Below are 19,457 nucleotides of genomic sequence, written 5' to 3' on the forward strand. Positions count from 1 at the left end.
CCCATGTTACTGATAATCCACAGAATATACTGTATATAAACATATTTTTTGCAGAAGTCCTTTAAATGAAAACTGTTCAAATCAAGATCTTTTTATTATCCACAGTAACCTGAACAGTGTCTCTGAAAAGACATGTTTCTGTTATTTTAAATGTAAATATTTCAATGCTTCGAGCACCACAAACTAAACACTAATCACCTCCAGTGTATTGAGGCAGAAATCTCTAATATGGATATCTAAGACCTGGACAGATACAACCAAAACTACCTGCGTGGTTGGATACAATTTAAAGAGTAGTTTAACACCCTGTTACAGCTGAGAGGAGCTCCCTTCACACATTAAAATCTGATCACCGAGACTAGAGTGAACATGACGTTGCAAGGCCCCGTTACCTGATTTTGTGTTGACAATTTCTTGGCATAAAAAGGACAGAACTGCTCACTTTTCTCTGGGGAAATGAACTAAGAACCAGCGTTACAATGAACTGAATTGATTGGCAGTAAGATAAGGTGACAGTATATATATATATATATATATATATATATATATATATATAATTTACTGATTCAAAAAAGTCGATTTAGTGTCGTGGAAAGATGTTGCGAAAACGACAAGATTTTAATTTCACTTAAAGGTCCCATATCATGCTCATTTTCAGGTTCATACTTGTATTTTGGGGTTCTACTAGAACACGTCTTCGTGCTTTAATGTTAAAAAACAGACTCGGTTTTAGCGCCCGTTTCTTTAAAGTTTTAGTGCCTAACTTTTAGATATTAATGACCGTCCGTTACATTCAAGCCATTACCAAATGAGTTGCTACAAAGCTAATTAAGACTATCAGCTCCACACAACTCTCTCTGGATTTCTCTCTTCTGAAGAGTCCATCATGTTTTTTTAATCCTCCGTGTCCTCCTTGGCTACTAGCAACTGTTTGGAGGAGGGGTGGGGGCTGTGCGCGATCACGGAAGGCTTGTATCATGTGGACGCGCCGACAGTTTTGTTGTCATTACTTAGAATTCCTCATGGGGGAGACAGAAACTATGCACTATAGCTTTAAGCCCCGCTCCTAAAAAAAAGCCCAGGCTGCTTTGATTGGCTTCCAGGTCTTCTGTATTTCTGCACTCTGTGTCCCTGCACCGTCGTTGCACCCGGAAAATGACTGTAACGGCACTTTTTACTAGGGCTGAACGATTAATTGCATTTGCAATAATATCGCAATATGTTAAAACGCGATTTCCTAATCGCAAAGGCTGCGATTTGGTCTCGATTTGATGACTCGCCAGAGCAAATCAGTCTGAACTAAGCAGAGAAAGCATCAACTTAGCACGCTAACGCTACACTGTACCTTGAGCTGATCTCTGTCATTTAAACAATTCTGAGTTGAAGTTTAAAACTTGTACAGCCATTTTAATAAAATGAAGGGTTTTGTTCGGGCTTGAGTCCATACATGCAGTTAATGGATACAGGCACGCAGAACTGAAGGCTCGGTTGGCAACAAGCTAGCTCTGATTAGCGGTTAGCTCCGGTTAGCGGTTAGCTCCGTTATAAAGATATGGGGGGAGGAGCTGCCACTGAGAGGGGTAACAATCAGACTGATAAATGACGGTTCGGGGAGCTTTCACAGCAGCGTGGCCGCGGGGTTTCAACGGTGTTATTAGTACAGTTAATCCCACGGCAAGACCACCAGCAGCTAACGTAACGATAGCCTCTCTGAGCTAGAGCTAACGTAACGATAGCCTCTCTGAGCTAGAGCTAACGTAACGATAGCCTCTCTGAGCTAGAGCTAACGTAACGATAGCCTCTCTGAGCTAGAGCTAACGTAACGATAGCCTCTCTGAGCTAGAGCTAACGTAACGATAGCCTCTCTGAGCTAGTGCTAACGTAACGATAGCCTCTCTGAGCTAGTGCAGTGTTGACGGTGTCGGCACGCAACTTCACGAGGGGGAGGGGCTGGAGGCAGCTCCTCTCTGTGCACTGTAAAAAAAATGTGTGTGTGTGTATATATATATATATATATATATATATATATATATATATATATATATATATGTGTGTGTGTATGTATGTATATGTGTGTGTATGTATGTATGTATGTATGTATGTATATGTGTGTGTGTGTATATATATATATATATATATATATATATATATATATATATATATATATGTGTATGTATATATATGTGTATGTATATATATATATATATATATATATATATATATATGTGTGTGTATATATATATATGTGTGTGTGTGTATATATATGTGCATGTGTTTTTACTTATTTAACTGTCTAGTGTGTAATTGTGTGTTGTTCATACTATACAATGATTTGTTTGTCTTTGTTGAATAATACAGAAGACAAAGAGCTTAAAAATATAATCAAATATTGAATCGCAATCGCAATATTTAGGGAAAAAAATCGCAATTAGATTATTTTCAAAAATCGTTCAGCCCTACATTTTACCTATACAGAAGTCCTGGCGGCTTCTTCAAAAAGCACAGTTTCTGAATATGGGCTGTGTGCATTTCTTTGTGGATACTTTCTTAGGATACTTTCACAGTATTCATATAGCACCTCAACCCTTTTTTATCTCACTTTTTACAATATGGGACATTTAACAGCTCAGTTTAACAGCCAAATTGAGTCCATGTCCGGTTACATTTTACAACCATCAGACAACGTTACAGCACGCACGGAGATGAGAAGGGTATGTATCGACTTGTCTTACTCTGGGGGTTACGGTGAATAAGCTAAATTCCCAATAGGTCGGCGTGTTCCTTTTAAGTAGAGGATCTGAATACTTCTTGCACCGCTGCTGGTTTGAAAATGAACCTGGATGTCTGCACCTGTCCTGATTTATTCTACTGACAGCAAATGTAACAGAATTTCTCCACCATAAAGTTCAGATATGAATTCTTCTTCACTCTAATCAAATCACTTTGACTCCAACAACAAACAACTGAATCCTTCCGACACTTCCCGGACAGATTTGATTCATTTCTGCTCCGACGGTGATCTTCCCACAGTCTCTCTTCCCTGGACGGATGATTTTTTTACTTTCTATTTTATTCTACCCTGCTGTATTCAATAGAGACTCTCTGCGGAGAGGCAGAATGTCATCCTCCACACTGAGACTTCTCCTCTCTCTTCACTTCCTCAATTAGGCAGCTCATCCATCGCCATGATTACATGCTGCTAATTAAGCAGCTAATCAGCTAATTACCCAGGAGCAGAGAGGACCGAGGAGTGTGAGTGTGTGTGTGTGTGTGTGTGTGTGTGGTTAACACAAGGTGTCATCATATGTGAGCCAGCAGAGCATCATTCGTGGTAGTTTATGCATTTTGCTTTATATTTCAGTATTTGTTTGAGTTTTTGTGTTTATTTCTGTAATCCTTTCGGAATACATATTTCACAAGATAGCAATTAAAGAGTCTTGCCAGCTCAGATGCTCAGAATCTGTATCCTGCATCCATATATATCAACTCCAAACTCAGTACTTAACATTTTGGCATTATATTGAGGCTTATATGAACACAGAGCTGTGCCAGAGGGGGTCTGAATGATTCAGGGGAAGCTGCACAGGGCCCTGAACGCGCCAGGGATTATAGATACTTATTGTGTCTGAAATGTACGGGGCATGCCACGAGGACGAGTGCAAAATTTCTACTAGCATTCGACTAATCAAAGACACTGCTTTTACCATTTTTTTTTTTTTTTTGCATGTTGTTCCCAGATATGTTGCCGTTACGGCCAGACGTGACGTCTGATTATAGAGATGAAGAAAAGAAAAAATTGACTTTAAATTACTTGTATAAAATGACTACAAACAAGCTTGAAAAAGAAAATTGAACATAGACTCCTTTTTGGTTTTCTTGGATAAGTCGGCGAGACACAGTGAGGTGCTTTGATATTTTAAGTGCTCATATTGGGCTTTTGGTCTTTTTCCCTTTCCTTTATTGTGTCATGTATCTTTTTTTTTTTTGCACGTTATAGGTTTACAAAGTGAAAAAGCCCAAAGTCCCCCCCAAAGGGACTTACCATCTCCAACAGAAAACACTGTTCACAAACTGCTCCAAACAGCTCTATTGTAGTCCAGCCTTTACTTCAGAGACCAACGTGGTCACTTTGTAACACACGTTATAATGCTAACCTAGCTGCTAGCATGGTACACCCTCATACTCTGCTTCTGACTGGCTAGTAGTCCTTACCTAGGTACTGTCAGGGCACGCCCTCATACTCTGCTTCTGACTGGCTAGTAGTCCTTACCTAGGTACTGTCAGGGCACGCCCTCATACTCTGCTTCTGACTGGCTAGTAGTCCTTACCTAGGTACTGTCAGGGCACGCCCTCATACTCTGCTTCTGACTGGCTAGTATTCCTTAGCTAGGTACTGTCAGGGCACGCCCTCATACTCTGCTTCTGACTGGCTAGTAGTCCTTACCTAGCTACTGTCAGGACACGCCCTCATACTCTGCTTCTGACTGGCTAGTAGTCATTACTGTCAGGGCACGCCCTCATACTCTGCTTCTGACTGGCTAGTAGTCCTTACCTAGGTACTGTCAGGGCACGCCCTCAAACTCTGCTTCTGACTGGCTAGTAGTCCTTACTGTCAGGGCACGCCCTCATACTCTGCTTCTGACTGGCTAGTAGTCCTTACCTAGGTACTGTCAGGGCACGCCCTCAAACTCTGCTTCTGACTGGCTAGTAGTCCTTACCTAGGTACTGTCAGGGCACGCCCTCATACTCTGCTTCTGACTGGCTAGTAGTCCTTACTGTCAGGGCACGCCCTCATACTCTGCTTCTGACTGGCTAGTAGTCCTTACCTAGGTACTGTCAGGGCACGCCCTCATACTCTGCTTCTGACTGGCTAGTAGTCCTTACCTAGGTACTGTCAGGGCACGCCCTCATACTCTGCTTCTGACTGGCTAGTATTCCTTAGCTAGGTACTGTCAGGACACGCCCTCATACTCTGCTTCTGACTGGCTAGTAGTCCTTACCTAGCTACTGTCAGGGCACGCCCTCATACTCTGCTTCTGACTGGCTAGTAGTCCTTACCTAGCTACTGTCAGGACACGCCCTCATACTCTGCTTCTGACTGGCTAGTAGTCCTTACCTAGGTACTGTCAGGGCACGCCCTCATACTCTGCTCCTGACTGGCTAGTAGTCCTTACCTAGGTACTGTCAGGGTACGCCCTCATACTCTGCTTCTGACTGGCTAGTAGTCATTACTGTCAGGGCACGCCCTCATACTCTGCTTCTGACTGGCTAGTAGTCATTACTGTCAGGGCACGCCCTCATACTCTGCTTCTGACTGGCTAGTAGTCATTACTGTCAGGGCACGCCCTCATACTCTGCTTCTGACTGGCTAGTAGTCCTTACTGTCAGGGCACGCCCTCATACTCTGCTTCTGACTGGCTAGTAGTCCTTACCTAGGTACTGTCAGGGCACGCCCTCAAACTCTGCTTCTGACTGGCTAGTAGTCCTTACCTAGGTACTGTCAGGGCACGCCCTCATACTCTGCTTCTGACTGGCTAGTAGTCCTTACCTAGGTACTGTCAGGGCACGCCCTCATACTCTGCTTCTGACTGGCTAGTAGTCCTTACCTAGGTACTGTCAGGGCACGCCCTAAAACTCTGCTTCTGTCTGGCTAGTAGTCCTTACCTAGGTACTGAGCGACTACCAACCAAGATTGAACAGAAGTGAGATGTCTCACTCTGTAGCTAAAACAGAGAGCTCAACACACAGGGTGAAAAGAGGAGCTGCAGCAATGTGCAGTATGACAAAAATATGGCGTTTTTTAAAAATTAAACCATGTAAACCTATTCTGATATAACCTCTAAATACAATTATGAACCTAAAAATCAACATAATATGAGCACTTTAACAAATAATGGATTCATCTCAGCCAGCTCCGGTATTTTTTTTTATACGTCAGGACACCTGAATGTTTTACTTATTGTAAATGTGGAACCATAAATGAAATACCATTTGAATGTGAGAGGAAAATATCCCCAATATGATTGTTACTTTAATAAGGAGTTGGAACAGGCAAATGTAGAATATCTCTATGTGATTAAAGTGTGGTATTAGTGGAGATTCCCCACGTGGAACTGTGTTTGTCAGCTTTAAAAAGGGATGCAAATACTTCCACAACACGAAAGGACAGAGAGCGAGAGAGAGAGAGAGAAAGAGCAGGGGACAGCTTTGACATTTCATCAGTCAAATCATCATTAATTATGAATACTAACATGGCCGGTCTGATTTGAATTTGGGAATATGGAGGACTTTGGTAATTTAATGAGGGGATCAAACTCACATCCAAGGACGGGCCCTCACAGAGTCACAGATTGATCGCGGCGTCCTCGTTGATAATCTTATTACAGCGGTGCGATTCTGTCTGCGGGCTCCTGACCCGGCTAACGCCAGATTAAGACAGATACGCTGAACTTCATTGATCCCCGAGGGGGAACTGGGATGTTACCGCAGCAAAGTAAAACGGTGCTGTGGGTGTAACGAATATTCAGAATTAGAATATTAAGGCAATAAAGGAGTGAGAGAGAGAGAGGGAGTGAAATAAACCTGAATAAAATATAACAATAAAAAAAAATTAGAGGAGGCGGCAGAGCAGCTTTATAGCGCTAATTAAACGAGCAGCCACGAGGAGAACGAATCCCCAGAGCTATTGACATTTCACCATATTCAATATGACAGATATGACTGATTAGTTCACCAGGCAGCCTCATCAATAATCCGCCTGCCAATCAAACATGACCTTTAAAAAGGGAGGTGATGAATTAACGGGGCCACGGGACGATCCGATACCAGCCCTCCAATCCATCAAGACGGCTGCAGCGAAGGAAGAGAAGCGCCGGTGTTTTTGGTCCGACTCGCCGTCCTTAGTCAGAATAAAAGTGCAGGGATTCTTACTTCCTCTTATTCTCTACTGATGCTAATGCAGCTAAAACAGGAGGTTGTCAAGTGACGTGTTGGAGGTCCAGTGCTCTTAAGCTTTTTTCCAGCTCCCTCCTGTGGCAGCCTAAACACACTACCACCATTCAAAATAAAAGGAAAGACCTGCTTTTTCGCTGCACCGTCTGACAGCCGACGCTGCCAACGTGAATACAGCTTAAGGTGGACGTACGTCTTTAGAATACGGCTGTTGTGGCAGGTGAACAAAGTGTGGGACTCTGACACAGAAGACAGCTGTCAGCATCATTGTTAGCATTGGGTCAACGTTGGCTTCTACTAACTAAGTATCTTTCGGTGTTAAAAGCTAACTGAACCTTAAAACATATTCACAGTAATCATTTTAGTTTTGGGAAGTGTGGCGTGGCACAGTTTTAGACCCAGACACTTCCCAAAATAATGAAACTACACACTTTCTTTTGTGTTCACACATAACAACAATTTCCTAACTTGAGAGCAAGTTTCAAAGTGTGTCACATGGCCCTTAAACTGCAAATAACACTTACTACGTCTCCTTTGGCTCCTCTGGGCCTTTAAGGACAGCCCACAGGAAGTGGAAAGAGCCAAGAGGAAGTGGAAGGAGCCCACAGAGAGATAAATGGAGGGAGGACGGCAATTTACAGTTCAAGAAAAATCTCTTTTTGTGTGGATTTGTTATGCTTTGCTTAAAGGTAATTTGTTCTTTGTTGATAATTTCTTTTGATCGGTTCTTTAGGTTGGGAGCTCTTATGTGTGTCAGCTGTTTAATTTTGTCGTTCAAGTCAAGTTTCACCTTTAATAAGGAGTAAGGTTCTTTGGTTAGGCTGTGACCTGAGTCACATTTCTCTTGCACACACAATAGGGTTCAAAGTTTAAAGAAACGGTTTGCTACGATTTGTCGGGGCTGAACGTGGCCCTAGTTTCTTTATTGCTTAGTTGACCTCTTTTCAGTTTGGGCCCTTTCTTTTCTACCAATTGTTTAGAGTTTCTTATGTTGTATTTTAGATTCTTTCATTTTTGTCATTTGTTATTTAAGAAATGTTTCTTTTTTACACCTTTGTCCTTCTGTTTTTTTTTGGTTGGTTCCTGACAGGAAGGTGCTGATAAACAACATCTTTTGTTGTTTAGCTTGGAGGGCTTGCTGTTTGTAGTAGAGGCAGGCTACCTCCCTTGAAATAAAAAAAAAAAAAAAAAAAAAACTACCTCCACTAGAGTCAGAAGAAATTATTACACTTTTATGAAATGAACCTTCAAAGGAAACAAGCAAGTTTCCTTGAAGAAAGACAAACACCGAAAACACTGACGGACTAAGCATCAAAGCAGGGACAGCGGCAGAAAGACATACCTCTAACTTCTCCCAGATGGCGGGGTCTTTGTTCTGACTCTGAATGTCCTCCAGCAGCTGGTGCACCAGGGACGCACCTCCACGCATGTCCACCGGGGGCGCCGTCAGCTGCAGGCGGCGCTCCGCAGACCGCCGTCCCTCGTCCTCCTCAGACTGCAGGTCACTCAACGGGCCGGACTCGATGCTTTCGTCCAACGAGAGAGCGATATCGCTGGAGGAGGTGGAGCTAAAGCGGCTGACCAGGTTTCGCCTGTAAGGAAGCTGAGGTGGAAAAAAATGTCATGGGAATGTTTTCTGGCAAGGCAGCTTTATGTAAATAGCATATTTTAGCAACAATGCAATTCAAAGTGCTCTATGTACATCAAATATTAAAGATCAGTTAAAAACTATTAAAAACACTGGAAGAAAAAAGGTCTGGAGTGCTCAGAAGTTCAAACAAATCATGAAGGTGCTGTTTGGAAAGGCAACACAAAAGTTCAAAAAAGAGAAAAGATCTAAGGCACTTTACTTACAAAAAGTTAAGCCTTTATTTAGATGGCTATTTCATAGCACAAACAGCCTTTTTCATGGTCAAGAAGGCGGTTTGGGCCACTATGCGTGGGTTGCTAAATAAAGGATTTTAAACTTTTTGTAAGAAGAGTGTCTTGGACCTTGTTGGCCCTAGCTTGCACGACGCAAGTGCCCATCTTGGCGCCAAGGGGCGTGCTGGTCTTACAGGGAGGTGTGTTCAGGTGCATTCTGGGAGTATTGCTATCTTGAGGCAGCGGAAAGTGATCACACCATTGACCAACAAAAACCTGGTCTAAAGTCAATAACGCAGTATTTCAATGTTATTTTAAAAGTGAAGTTTTGATGGCATAGTGCTCGTGCGCGCTTTCACTTCATGCACGAGCAGATCAGTTTCTTCTCCTGAAAATCTCTCCTTCCTGCTTAGCGGACGCGCCAAGGTCCAAACGCGCCTGGCATTTAAAGGGAATGGGAGATGACACTCTGATTGGTCCATGCGCCCGGCACACAGACTTTTTTTCCGCCGTTAAACTTGCAAAAGTGGATTTGTACACGCCGTAAACGCACCTGCGCCAGGCGAAAGACAAAGGCCCTATTTTAACAATCTAAGCACACGGCATGAAGCACGTGGCGCAGGTGCATTTAGGGCGGGGGGTACGAATCCACTTTTAAAAACATTTGTCAAAGAGAATACAAAAAAACGACTAACATAAAATAAGACAAGCATAAAGTTACAGTGCAGAGTGAGAAATAAACAATTAGTTATAAACAAGTCTTCAGCCTTGATTTAAAAGAACAGAAATCAACACATTATTTTCAGCATTTCTGGAGTCACAAACATGGAAAGATAAAATATGATGTGTACCAGCGGTGGCAGAAGAGAAGGCATGTCGTCCCCGCTCTCCCTCTCGTCGCTCTCCCCTACCTCCCAGTCTGGGTTGAGCTCCGTCAAATCCCAGTCATCCACATCCTGCAAAGCCTTCTGGGTAGAGTCACAGCCATCGGGCATCTGCAGGACAAAGTGGTAGTGGTCTTGGTTTCTTTATCATTACATTAATGTGCAAAAAAATCAGGTTACGATGCCTTTTTATATGTTTATGATCAGATGAATGAAGAAGAAAGTTAGTCTGACTAACCAGTGGGATGGACTGAGCCAGACTTTCCAGCTTCATAGCGAGCATCTCCGTCTTACGGAGCTGATCGGGGAGGGCCATGAACTCTTCGGACCCATACCAGTGCTCCCTGTCTGGGCTGGCTCTTGATGAAGCCTGGGCCCCCTGCCAGAGGACAGGGGAGGAAATAAATATGTAATTTTGATTTATCTGATTCAAACAGAATTAAAGGTTGTTTTTTTTCAACCTGGACCTTATTTTCCCATGTTTTAGTGTCTAAGTGACTGATGGGAACAACAATCTATTGAGCGAGAACGTTGTGGCCCGGCAGCCACAGACTGGGCCCCTATGGGACAAATGTGCATCGACAATTTCGTCCACTAAAAGTGAAGTTTTTGCCACTGACAGGCTCATATTATTATTCTACGTGTTTGACAACATTATGGAAAGGATCCCTACAGAGATAGACCTTTTTGTTAAAGAATAAGATATTTTTTAGTTTAAAACCACTCCGAAATTGCTAGCTCTAAACCCCACCAGACTCCAATCAAATAAACAAAGAGTTTAGCTTGTATAGAGCCAGCATATTTTCACATGTAAATCAGTTAATTATGTGTTTATTTCAACCAAATCAGAGTTGTTGGAACAGTGGAAAGATGAACCAAGGCAGCTTATTTTGGGGATTTGTTTGTCTGTTTCCCTGAATAGCTGCTGCTGCTGTTTCTAACACGGCCTCCGCTCTCGACAGGAACAATGTGTAAATCAATATTCACACGTGATTTGCATTGACCAGCGGTGGAAAGTAACCAATTACAATTACTCACATTACTATAATTGAGTGTTTTTTTTTTTTGGGTACTTTACTTTTTAAAATAGTTTTTAAAATCTACTTTTACTTAAGTATGTTTTGCTTGAAGTATTGTAAATTTCCAATGAGCTTCTTTTTACTTTTAAGTAAAATATTTTTGTACTTTTTTTTTTTTTTTAGCTTTTCCACCTTTAATTTTTGACAGGACAGCTAGGTGAGAAAGGGGGGAAGACACGCAGGAAATTGTCACAGGTCAGATTTGAACCCTGGACCTCTGCGTCGAGGCATAAACCTCTCAGTATATGTGCGCCTGCTCTACCACTGAACCAACCCGGCCACATCTTTTTGTACTCTTTCCACCTCTGGCATTGACCATTTATGCATGATTGTGGCCAGAACATGAGGCTCTTCAATGTGCGCTCATTTTTAGGTTGAGTGTGATTTATGATGCATGCAGGCCTGTGTGCACAGTTTTATAAATCTGAGTCTTTTTTTTTTGACGTACACGGTTTTGTCTTCTGTGTGCACGTAAACTTTTCCCTACGCATGTGGTCACCTGGAAACTGTAATGCAAACTGAGTTTGAAAACTGTTTTCCACGGTCTGAATTCCGAATGCGTCTGCATATCCCTGTCCATCCTGTATCTGTCTCAATAATTCACACAAAAACACACTTTTGACACAGCCTCAACTCGACAAAACGAATAAACGCTCACCTTCTGCCCCTGGCGCTTCAAGATCCAGACCGCTGTCTTGCCAGGATGCGGTCGGGGGTCTGACTCCTCTCCGGATGCGTCCACGTCTGAGGAAAGGAACTGCTCTCTCATGGGGGAGGGCAACGAGGAGTCAGAGTCCCCCTCGCTGTGTGCATGTTTCTCCCTCCGCGTCCTCTCCATTTGTTTGGATATTCCATCCTGAGACACCGGGTATTGGAGAGGCAGGGGGGCGTTGGCGGTTGGTCTGGCCCCAGATGAGCTCCGCGGTTCGGTCAGCGGCCTCGGGACACTCCCCTGAGAGCATCCGAACTGTCTGGAGCTCCCACGGTTTCTCTGGAGGTTACGCCCATTCATCACCTGTTTAGTTAAAGAGAATTTAGGTTTAGTTTAGTTTATTATAGGATCCCCATTAGCTGTGCCCTTAAGCACAGCTACTCTTCCTGGGGTCAACATTTAAAAATATATATTAAACATTACACATTATTCCATACATTTAAGAACAAACATGAAACATTACTCAACATCTTAAACATAAATGTAACATTACAGTCAACATCACTCAACACATTTAAAGCACACGGTAGTCAAGATGAAAAGAAAAACAAAGACTCCCGAAATGCCTGGCAGTCTACAAATATGAAATAAAAAGGGGAGCATGATGCTCCCCTTTTTATTTCATTTTTAAATATTGATCTCTTTATTTAGTCATACATTTATTTAGATAATTTAGTCAATAACAGTGGTAAAGAAATCCATGTGTTCATCGATCTATAGACCACAGTAAGTTTTAAGAAAAAAAACGGCCTTCTGTTGCCCGTCTGGTGGCATATGTATATGACTCCAAATTGTGTTTTAATTGACTATACTGATGACATTTTTTTGGATTGTGAAACTTTCCATGTTGAAAATAGAAGTGCAGCGATTAATTAATTAATTAGTCTTCAACTTTTAGCCAGCTAAGATGAGAATGCATACTATTGATGTTAGTGGAGATGTTAGAGCAAGGCGTGCCGCTTTATTCTATACTAGCTAAGCTAAAAGGTTATGTAAGACAATAAACCATAATACTTATTAAATGTGTCATAAATTAAAAACTACAAAAATCAGACACGTTTTCATCAAATTTTTTATAAATAAACACACAAAACATGATGGTCCAAAAGATTTCTAAATGTAGAAACAAGTTATTTGAACTATTTAACTTATTAAATTTAAATTATCGTTTTTATGAGCAGAGTTTAATAGTATTTTGATAGTTTCATCTCCAATTCAATGGTGTCACGTCAATTTTCACCGGACGTCACGTAAAGTGATAGTGTCTTCAATAGCGTACAATACAATATAATGACAGGAAAGACGGAAGCCGGAGCTTTACTGCTGCAAAAAGAATGAATGCTATAGCTGTTGTGGTTTTTATTTGACATCATTTTATACAGGATACAACAATCTCCCGCTGCCATTACGGGGAAACACTCTGTCGCCTCCGCTATTTATCAGCCCGTATTAGACCGGACGTCACGAAACTTGAAGACATTATCACGGGCGTACAACGTAATGGCGAGAAAGACAGAAGCATTAGGTTTCTGCTGCAAAAAGAATGGATGCTTATGGCTTTTATTTTAAATCGATTTCAACAGGATCATGTAAACAACGACCTAACGTTCTCTAAGGGTTAAAGGCCTCACTTACGTGAAAAAACAGAAGATAAGTACAGAAAACAAACCTGCAGACTCTCGCAGGACTGCGAAACATTTTCTGGATAAACCGAGTCCAGCTCCAACCAGAACTTGGAGCGGTCCCGAGGATCCATGAGAGAAGGGGTGCTCCGACTCAGCTCGGCCTGGAACTGGAGCCCGGAGAGCGGGCCGACGTTCCCCAGGCCTCCCCTCGAGTCCTCCACCCCGGTTCCTCCGTCTGAGAACAGAGCGGCTCTCTTGGGAAGCGACGGCTGCGTGGGCGACGCCTCGGTGCTGTGGCTCACACCCTGCAGCGGGCGCTTTGCACTTTCACCGTGGTTGCCACACTGCATTGTGGGTAACACCGGCGGAGAACGGTTGTGGTTTGATGAGTCGGCGGGCGGGGCGAGTTCAGATAAACTGTTGTGGTGTCCGCGGTTCGAGAGGCTGGATCCTTCGCCCTCCTCGGCCCCTGGGGGTTCTGGATTCGGGCCTTGGGCCGGATCGGGCTGCTGGCAGGGGTCCTCGCCGCCGGGGTCAGATCCCCGGGCCTCGGGCTCGTCACCGGGGCTGTAGTCGGTCAACTCGAAGGCGGTGATGCCGCAGTCTAAAGAGAAGTAGTCCTGACTGCAGCGGATGGTCAGCTGACCGCAGTCGTCCACCTCAGTCAGAGCGTCTAGGCGAGTCTGGACAGGGAGAAATAATCACGTTTTCATTACAATGTATATAGTCTCGCATTGCCAGACCTTCCTCCACAGCGCTGTGGAGGAGGGTCTGGCTAGTCCACACAGCATTCCAGGATGGGAGAAAAACTACTCTGTTTTATTGGCATTTCTTTAAACCGATCACCATCGTCATGGGAAGCCTCGGGGAAGGAACGCGTGTACGTTGAAAAGTAGTTTTAGTCGCGTGACAGATAGTCTAGCCAGCTGTCTGGATTTACCCTGCAGGAATCTGAAGATGAAAAAAACGATTAATTGATTATGTAACTTGACTAAACTAAACTTAGAGATGAGTTTAAAGTGTGTACGTCTTTGAGTTTCAAAAAAGTTTTAAAATCTAAAATATTTAAGGGTAATGAAGGAATTTGATTAAAATGTATTTAGTTTCATTTAGTTTCGTTGGATATCTGGGTGATTCTATGGGGATTATAAGATAGCTCTAGTTCAGGGGAACTGTTCCACTGCTGGAATCAAACCCTGTTTTGTTGACAGCGACTGGTTACCTGCTGCTGGTCCTGGCTGAAGGCCTGCAGGATGTCCGTCTGGCGGGTGTAGTTTCCGTTGGAGTCCTGCAGGCCCTGCAGCAGACGCTCCTTCAGGACCAGAACGGAGACTCTCAGCTGGTGCCACAGCAGCTGCACTGTCCTGAAAACACGACACCACCAGAGATACACAACGGTCTATCTATGTGGTCATGTAATATTAAATCAAAATATTATAACACCATAGTCTGGGTGAATACTCAGTTCTGATTGGTAGGACACCTACTAAAGGAGTTCCACTGAAACTGACTGTTGACTGGACACATCGTTGGGCATTAATCCTCATATCAAACCTAGCTAATAAGCACTTTTATGGATCTCCAGTCTCCAAAGTCTTACTTATTTTTTACTTTATAATTTTTATATAAGTTTTAATTCCATATTTCACAACTTTTCTTTGATGGCAGAAATATATTATTTGTTTCCCCTATTTCTTAACTTATAAGTGAGCTCACTTATTAAAGCTTAATTGGCATGTATTCAGTTGATAAAACGTTTTAGAAGTGAAGTAAAAGCTTTGGAAATCATCTAAATATACATGGGAACTTGAGATGTGATCTTTTCTTCCTTTTTTGAACATGCCTATTAAAGGTCCTATGACATGCTGCTTTTTGGATGCTTTTATATAGACCTTAGTGGTCCCCTAATACTGTATCTGAAGTCTCTTTTATATAGACCTTAGTGGTCCCCTAATACTGTATCTGAAGTCTCTTTTATATAGACCTTAGTGGTCCCCTAATACTGTATCTGAAGTCTCTTTTATACTTTATAGACCTTAGTGGTCCCCTAATACTGTATCTGAAGTCTCTTTTATATAGACCTTAGTGGTCCCCTAATACTGTATCTGAAGTCTCTTTTATATAGACCTTAGTGGTCCCCTAATACTGTATCTGAAGTCTCTTTTATATAGACCTTAGTGGTCCCCTAATACTGTATCTGAAGTCTCTTTTATATAGACCTTAGTGGCCCCCTAATATTGTATCTGAAGTCTCTTTTATATAGACCTTAGTGGTCCCCTAATACTGTATCTGAAGTCTCTTTTATATAGACCTTAGTGGTCCCCTAATACTGTATCTGAAGTCTCTTTTATATAGACCTTAGTGGCCCCTAATACTGTATCTGAAGTCTCTTTTATATAGACCTTAGTGGTCCCCTAATACTGTATCTGAAGTCTCTTTTATATAGGCCTTAGTGGTCCCCTAATACTGTATCTGAAGTCTCTTTTATATAGACCTTAGTGGTCCCCTAATACTGTATCTGAAGTCTCTTTTATATAGACCTTAGTGGTCCCCTAATACTGTATCTGAAGTCTCTTTTATATAGACCTTAGTGGTCCCCTAATACTGTATCTGAAGTCTCTTTTATATAGACCTTAGTGGTCCCCTAATACTGTATCTGAAGTCTCTTTTATATAGACCTTAGTGGCCCCCTAATACTGTATCTGAAGTCTCTTTTATATAGACCTTAGTGGTCCCCTAATACTGTATCTGAAGTCTCTTTTATATAGACGTATAGACCCATGATGTCTCTCTCTCTCTCTCTCTCTCTCTCTCTCTCTCTCTCTCTCTCTCTCTCTCTCTCTCTCTCTCTCTCTCTCTCTCTCTCTCTCTCTCTCTCTCTCTCTCTCATAGGTGGCCCAAATTCTCTTGGCGGGCAAAGCACAGAGACCTCAAGAAGATTCATAGATCCACAGTAGACAAATAAACGATAACAATTACCTCTTTAGAAACTATTTACCAGAAAAAAAATAAGTCAGAAGCAGTGCTTGAATATACATATATGACAGCATGATAAACAACATTGTCTAAACTTGTTTTGTGAAGAATCACCTGATGTCAACGATGATGTTGACGGAGTAGGACAGCAGTTTCAGGGAGAACTCTGTCTCCAACAGGGCATGAATCTGCTCCACATGGTCCGAGATGTCCTCACAGATGTCCTAAAGTCGCAAACACACACACAAAAGGGCAACATAAAAAAGTGAAGTCTAACATCCTTAATAAGTGACCAAACACATATAAAACCCAGCCACTGAAGAACAAAAACATCCCCAGAATGCGACAGCAGGAGAAATAAAGCAGAAGTGATGATGTCACGTCTCCAGTTTTAAACGTGAGTCAGTTTCATGTGGGATCAGTTTATAAAACATTAACCCTCCTGTTGTCCTCGGGTCAGTTTAACCCCTTTTCAAAATTTTCTATATCAGAAATATGTTGTTTTTTTTAAAGTGACAAAAGCATTTAAAGCCTTGAAAATAGCAGAAAAAAATGTTAAAAAAGTGACAAAAATGTTGAAAAAAAACTTAACATACCAACACCTATTACCGACCGCTGTTAGTGAACTAAATTAATATGCTTAAACCAGACAGACAGACAGACAGACAGACAGACTCTAGCACTGAGCAAAAATATCAATGAGCTTTAACTTTGGACAGAGACAGGCCAGCCGTCCCACCCCCCTGCTTCCAGTCTTTATGCTAAGCTAGGCTAACCACATCCTGACTCCAGCTCTGTAGTTATTTGTCCAAAATGTACTCTGCAAAATGTTAAACTATTCCAAAGAAAAATGTCTTTGCTGACATTTGCTCATAATTCATTACATTCTCACAATGGGCCAACAAATGGAAAATATGACTTTCACTTCACTGTCATAAAGAGATAGAGAGAGATAAAGAGGTTGATAGAGAGAGAGAATATACTTCATTGATCCCAAATTGGGAAATTCTTATGTTAAGCAGCAGGTTTTTTATTAGAAAACTGGGATACACTTTATTTGAAGGTATCTACATAAGAGTGACATGACACTGTCATGAACGTGTCATAAACATTATAAACAAGTGTAATGGGAAAAAATTAAATTTAAGCATAATGCCTTATATTTTTATGTTTTATTTCTACTTTAATTCTCTCACATTATTGAAAGACAGTTTATCTCAGTTTCTGCTTAAACTGCTGAGGTGTCCAGTCTGGAACATAATGTGAGCTCTGTTTGTCTGAACAGATAAAGGTACAAGGTCACCCTAAAACTATCTCATGTTTTCCCATGCCAGTTAAGTTGTAACTGGGGGGTGAAAGTCGTACAGGGAGGAGGAGGTGAGATGACTCCAAGATGTCTCTTGCATTTCTCTGATTGTCTTCATGTGTATCAGATTGCCTGAAAGAATTGTAGCATCATAATAATCCAAGTGTGTGTGTGTTGTCACTCTGAAGATGCATATAAGCCTGGTGTTCTGTTCACTCATTGGAGGAACTGACTCCACACTGGGCTGAGGCCTTTTGTGAAATCATGTTGCTCCTATATTTGTTCTAGTCTCAGACTGTCTTATTTGTTTCACTTTACCAAACTCTGAAAACTCTCCCCCCCTGCTGCAAAGGAAACTTCCACGACACAAGTCATAAACGTTTGACATAACGCTTCTTTTAGTAAGGGTCATTCGGTTTTTGTCATGACAAGTTAGGGTTATGGTTAGGGTTCATGTGTCATGAGTGTGTCATGTGTTCATCACCGTGTCATGTGTTCATGACCGTGTCATGTCACTCTTATGTAGCTACCTTCAAGTAAAGTGTTACCGAAAATTGTTTGTGAAAAATGACAAACAGCTACTTAACATAACAGTGACATTCAACAGAACGGCAAATAATTATGGCAGCAGAGCCAGTGGGAATAATGTGCAGCTTGCACACTTTTAAATTATGTAAGTAAGACTCTAAGTATGACTATGGAAATAAAAAACCAGGCCTCGCCGGCAATAAATAGGTTACTGCTTTCGTAATGAACAGAACTAAATCCAGATTAAAATTAGGCGACCTTTGGAAAAGCAGGTGACCTGGCATCGAACCCTCGGCAGATGCTTTAATATCGGCCTCGGGTCGCTGAGTCACCGGGTGGCTCCATGGTGACCTGCCCCAAGCAACCCAACACCTCCCTCTCTGCGGCGGCCCCGATTCAAAGACCGCCCGGCATGCCAGAATGTAGGTCACACACGCTGCTAGCTTGGCTAACAGTGTGACCTGCTGAGCACTGTTCCAAAATACATGTGTCGCTACTGTATGTGTGGCTGCAGCCCTGCTGGAAACAGGCTGCCTGCGTGGAGTCAGCGTAGCCGGATTAAATGTTACATGATGATATGATACACACACGACTGCAGAGCACACAGAGCGTTTTAATGTCACCTGTATGAGCTCAGTCCTCCACCATTCTGCTTGAATCCCATTTCCTGCATTACTACACAAGTTTAGGGACTATGTTGATACAAAATCCAGGAAATAATGAAGTTGATCATAATGATAAATTCTTCCAGAAAGAATAGCACTAAACTATGTATAAGAAAAAGGATGTCTTTATCGATCACAGAGACTCAAATAAAAGAAATAAAATAATAATCAGACAAATTTGAAAGTGGGTGGGGGAACCAAACTGGATTTTGAAAAGTGTCCCCCAGTGGAAATTACGCCTTGGAGCGCAGTGTTCAGATTAAGATTAATTTATCTGTCATAGGTCCATGGGTATTTACATACATAAAGAAAATGGAAAAAAAAAAAAACTGTTCCCCACCAGCCACTTGCAGTGCAACAGGAAAAGACAATAATCACACAGACGTACGTAAGAATACGTAGACATATATAAAAATATATATAAATATATAATATATAAAACCAGATAAAAGTATGAGTGGCTGCACGCTGCCTGCCTGGAGTCAGTGTAGTCTGATACATGCTCAGAGCACACCGAGCCTTTTAATCACAGTCACCTGTACGAGCTCAGTGTTCAGTGTACAGGTGGAACGACTTGTGTCGGGATTAAGGTTCTGAGTGAGTAGTGTTTGTAGGTGACATGCCACTCAGTGTAAGAAGATGGACCGGAGAATAAGAGACAACTGGATTTAAAACATAAAAAGAAATATTGTAACAACTGGAATAAATGTTTATGTATAAAATTGTTTAATAAACATAAAGATGGAACAAAAAAAAAGTGCAATAAGAGCAGCTTTTTTTTTCAATGCAAAAAATTGGAGTTAAAACTAGAGTTACAGCCAACTAAGTCTTTTTTATGGTAGCAAATGACGTTAAACTCCTCCTGGTG

At 41.9% G+C, this 19,457-nt stretch overlaps 1 protein-coding gene across 1 annotated transcript in view; it reads right to left on the reverse strand.

Moving 5' to 3' along the window:
- Positions 1-19,457, reverse strand: part of akap6 (A kinase (PRKA) anchor protein 6) — a 283,712-nt gene that overhangs the window by 213,998 nt on the left and 50,257 nt on the right. The window contains exons 6-12 of the mRNA XM_028566296.1: positions 16,205-16,314; positions 14,337-14,478; positions 13,159-13,797; positions 11,436-11,792; positions 9,937-10,077; positions 9,666-9,809; positions 8,294-8,554 (exon numbers count right to left, since the gene is read on the reverse strand). Coding sequence (XP_028422097.1) covers positions 8,294-8,554; positions 9,666-9,809; positions 9,937-10,077; positions 11,436-11,792; positions 13,159-13,797; positions 14,337-14,478; positions 16,205-16,314 — 1,794 coding nt within the window. The remainder of the gene's footprint in view (positions 1-8,293; positions 8,555-9,665; positions 9,810-9,936; positions 10,078-11,435; positions 11,793-13,158; positions 13,798-14,336; positions 14,479-16,204; positions 16,315-19,457) is intronic.

This window comes from Perca flavescens, chromosome 20, assembly GCF_004354835.1.
Source record: "Perca flavescens isolate YP-PL-M2 chromosome 20, PFLA_1.0, whole genome shotgun sequence".
Lineage (NCBI taxonomy): Eukaryota > Metazoa > Chordata > Actinopteri > Perciformes > Percidae > Perca > Perca flavescens.